At 40.3% G+C, this 4,064-nt stretch overlaps 1 protein-coding gene across 1 annotated transcript; it reads left to right on the top strand.

The window, feature by feature from the left end:
- Nucleotides 1-366: 366 nt before the first annotated feature.
- Nucleotides 367-2,028, top strand: LOC124006662. The gene is made up of 2 exons (XM_046316711.1): nt 367-484; nt 1,409-2,028. The coding sequence occupies exon 2, from the start codon at nt 1,429-1,431 to the stop codon at nt 1,945-1,947; it is 519 nt and encodes a 172-aa protein (XP_046172667.1). The 5' UTR covers nt 367-484; nt 1,409-1,428; the 3' UTR covers nt 1,948-2,028.
- The last annotated feature ends 2,036 nt before the right edge of the window (nt 2,029-4,064 follow it).

The following is a 4,064-nucleotide window of genomic DNA, read 5'->3' as shown; positions in this document are numbered from 1 at the left end:
CTTATTGTGTCAAAGTATGTTTGGTCCCCAGAAGTATAGTTAAACATGTCCACACACGAGAGAGTCTTGTTCTGCTCTCACACTTTCACTTTCCACTTCTTAGAAATCACTGCTGGATTTGACTGGGTTATTGTAACAGTGAGTTCAAAGTTCAAATTGCCACAGGGGATTGGGGGGACAGCCCCAAGAGAGTCTGTTGCTCCCACACTTTCACTTTCTACTTCTTAAAATAACTGCTGGGTTTTACAGAGTTATTGTAAGAGTCCAAGTTAACATATAGAGGTATGTTAGCTAAACCGTTTAGTACCCAGCCTATCCATTTCCTGTCCCCTCTGATAAAACCATGAACTCTAATTGGTTGGTTCGACTTCATGGGCTAATAATAACAGAGAAGTTTAACTATAAATGTTTGTGCAGCAACAGCAGGACATCACATCCACTTCAATATTCCAATCCTGAGAACAGCTGCAGACTGAGCAGAAAGGTAATTATCAAACAAACCTACTCTGAACAAACTTTTAGTGTCACCACACTTACACTATGTGGAGACGTATTTGTGAGGTTGGGGTTGTAAAAAAGAAGAAAAGGATGACTGTGTACACTGAGTATACAGGAAGGAACACCTTCCTAATATTGAGTTGTATCTAGGGCTGTGGCGGTCATTACATTTTGTCAGACGGTTATTGTCATGCAAAAGTCTGCCGGTCTCACGGTAATGTACCTTTACCGTAAACACATTGAGCATCTCCAGGTCTCTATGCATACAGCCAATGATGTGCACCTTTGGAACATCTACATTTTTAAAAGTTTAATAAATTCATTTAATATACACCATCAAAAGACATTCATTATTTATTTTAGTCAGGTCTAAATAAACATTATGATGTGAAGAAAATGTATTTCAGAAGAACAGAATGAGTTGGCCTACTGTATGTTATCTTTTATCAATGTTTATTATGAGTATTTCTGTAAATTGATGTGGCTCTCTGCAAAATCACCGGATGTTTTGGAAGCAAAACATTACTGAACGTAAAGCGCCAATATAAACTGAGATTTTTGGATATAAATATGCACTTTATCGTTGAAAAACTACAAACCTTAGATTTCCCACTTCCTGGTTGGATTTTTTCTCAGGTTTTTGCCTGCTATATGAGTTCTACCCCAACCATGTTGATCTCATAGACTGGCCATTCTTTTATCTCTCTCTCTCTCTCTCTCTCTCTCTCTCTCTCTCTCTCTCTCTCTCTCTCTCTCTCTCTCTCTCTCTCTCTCTCTCTCTCTCTCTCTCTCTCTCTCTCTCTCTCTCTCTCTCTCTCTCTCTCTCTCTCTCTCTCTCTCTCTCTCTCTCTCTCTCTCTCTCTCTCTCTCTCTCTCTCTCTCTCACACATCTGTCTTGTGTTTTTTCTAGTCATCACTGCCATTGAAGAGATGAAAAGGAGCGAGGAAACAAGTATACCTGTAAAGGCATCCATTGAGACGATGTATGACCACGAGGTAGACAGGGAAGGAGAGTGGCACGGGGAGGCAGGAGTGTATAAGGGAGAATTAGACATCGGTGGCGTGAGGTCGGTGACCAAGTTGGCCAACATGGGTGTTGGTGGTATGGCATCAAGGGAAAAAGGACTTAGTGGGCACCTTGACTACGAATTGGGAAAGACTCATTTAGACCTCGGTGGCGAGTTGAAGGTGGAGGGCAGGTTGCCCAGCGCCGGTCTTGCTGCTGGGATAACTAATGAAGGAGTTAAAGCCATGGCCACAGCTGAGCTCCTAGGTGCCTCTGTGTCCCACGGGAAGGCGACAGCCACAATGCGTCTGGCAGCTGATACAGGCTTTGGAGTAGGCAAGGATGGGATCGAGGCACAATTTCTGGGTACAGGATTCTCTATTGGGAAGAAAACATCCATTTCTCTGTTTGGTTCCAAGTTTGAATGGGACTTCAGCAAGTGACACACCCCCACTCAGAGCCCAGAGGTCCACTTCTGTGGAGATGTATTCATTCCACCTGTTTAGTTCTCTTATAGCCTACAGATAAGGCTTCAGGGTCACAGATGAAAACATCTTGATGTATTGTTCTTAATCAATGGACTGTATTTACAATATATTCTTATCAACTGTATTGGTGACTGTTATTTTTATGCACGCATGCACACACACACAAACGCACACACACGCACGCACAAAGGTATAAGTCTCAGAAGCCTTGTCTCCTTCACAGCACAATTATCAGCCTCCAGTGGTCAACCTGAGCTACCACATTAGAGGACACTTGGCTTGCCTACAGAAACGTGTGTATGAGAGATGAGGGGACAATTAATAAGTAACATTAATACAATATAGTAATATGAGATATTAATCTTTAAAAATCCACAAACAGATTCAGTTACTATTAAAATACATACTTAATACATTCACTTTTAAATGGTTACTGCTAGGATATGACTCAAATAAATACTTGTGTTACATTAACTATATAACTAACCACATAAATCTAGTCTGTATATATGATGAAAAGTATATAGATACAAACTCTGCATGTTTACTCATGATTACAAAGTATATATTAGTGATTCACAAACTTTTTCCCTCATGCCCCCATTTCATCACAAGCACTGTCCATGACACAAACTTTTCACACCACTCTTGTTGGCATTTTAAAGCTTATTTCCTGCAATTCTACACATTTTGCCATTTATTATATGTGTACATGGTTAACTGAGTGACTCAAACATTACAACAAAATCAATGGGCTACAAAAGCTAGCTAATTAAATATGGGCTAGTTGACCGGTTATAAATATCTCTCTAAGGTTAACAATGACTAACATGACAAGAGGAAAACAACTGATTCACTACCCAACTGATTCACTACCCAACTGATTCACTACCCAACTGATTCACTACCCAATTTCGAAATTGCACCTTGTGCTACTATTACAATGTTCAAGAGTAAATTGAAAACCTGGCTGCAGGTCAAACTCATTAAAAAAAACACCCTCGTCCACTTACCCTTTCCTTATGCCCTTGGGGGAATCCCTAAAACCATCACCAATCCCCATCCTCATCAGCCCAGTTAAATAAAGGTTAAATAAAAATAAACATTTAAAAATGTAAATCTTGGAAGGCGGTCCAAATGATTAGACAAGCAATGGATGTTTGCAACGTAAGCCCCTCAGCCCTTGTTTTTAGTCGAGTTTGCAAGTGTACAATTATGTTCACTCAGGGGCCTGAACCTCCCCATAATTCAATTTGCAATGATTGTACATCCGCTAAGAAAGTCCTCCAAAACTTAGAAACGACATCAAGCAACATCAAGCCCTGAAGCAAGCTTCCAGAAAATTGGAACGGAAAAGACGCATCACCAAACTGGAAGTTTTCCAATTGGCTGGGTTAGACAGTACTGACAGTGAGACAGTACTGACAGTGAGACAGTACTGCGCAATATCAACTGCTGCACGATCATCCTACTGTTCCAACCTAATTGAGGAGAATAAAAACTATCCAAAATGTATTTTTCATACTGTCACAAAGCTAACTAAAATGCAGCATTCCCCAAGAGAGGATGGACTTCACTTCAGCAGTGATGAATTCATGAATGTGTCATTAGAAAGCAAATTACAGACTCCTCTTTGAATCTGTGTATTTCTCCAAAACTCAGTTGTCCTGAGTCTGCACAGAACTGCCAGGACCTAAGATCAATGGAGACACAAGTTTTTATAATCCTGTATCTCTCGATGCATTCACGAAAATAGTCATGACCTCTAAACGTTCCAGCTGCCTACTGGACCCTATTCCAACTAAATTACTGAAAGAGCTACTTCCTGTGCTCTGCACTCCTATGTTGAACATAATAAATGGCTCCTTATCCTCCAGATCTGTGCCAGACTCACTAAAAGTGGCAGTGATAAAGCCTCTCCTGAAAAAGTCAAACCTTGACACAGAATTTTCTTTGACTATTTATTAGCCTATATCGAATCTCCCATTCCACTAAAAAAATGTACAAAAAGCTTTTGCTCAGCAACTCACTGCCTTCCTGAAGACAAATAATTTATTTAGAAATGCTCCAGC

The sequence above is a fragment of the Oncorhynchus gorbuscha genome, linkage group LG20 (assembly GCF_021184085.1).
Source record: "Oncorhynchus gorbuscha isolate QuinsamMale2020 ecotype Even-year linkage group LG20, OgorEven_v1.0, whole genome shotgun sequence".
Classification (NCBI taxonomy): Eukaryota; Metazoa; Chordata; class Actinopteri; order Salmoniformes; family Salmonidae; genus Oncorhynchus; species Oncorhynchus gorbuscha.
This window is presented reverse-complemented; position numbering and strand designations above follow the sequence as displayed.

What these genes read in the sequence shown, in the direction of transcription:
- LOC124006662 (XM_046316711.1), top strand. Translation starts at nt 1,429, where the DNA reads ATGAAAAGGAGCGAGGAAACAAGTATACCTGTAAAGGCATCCATTGAG.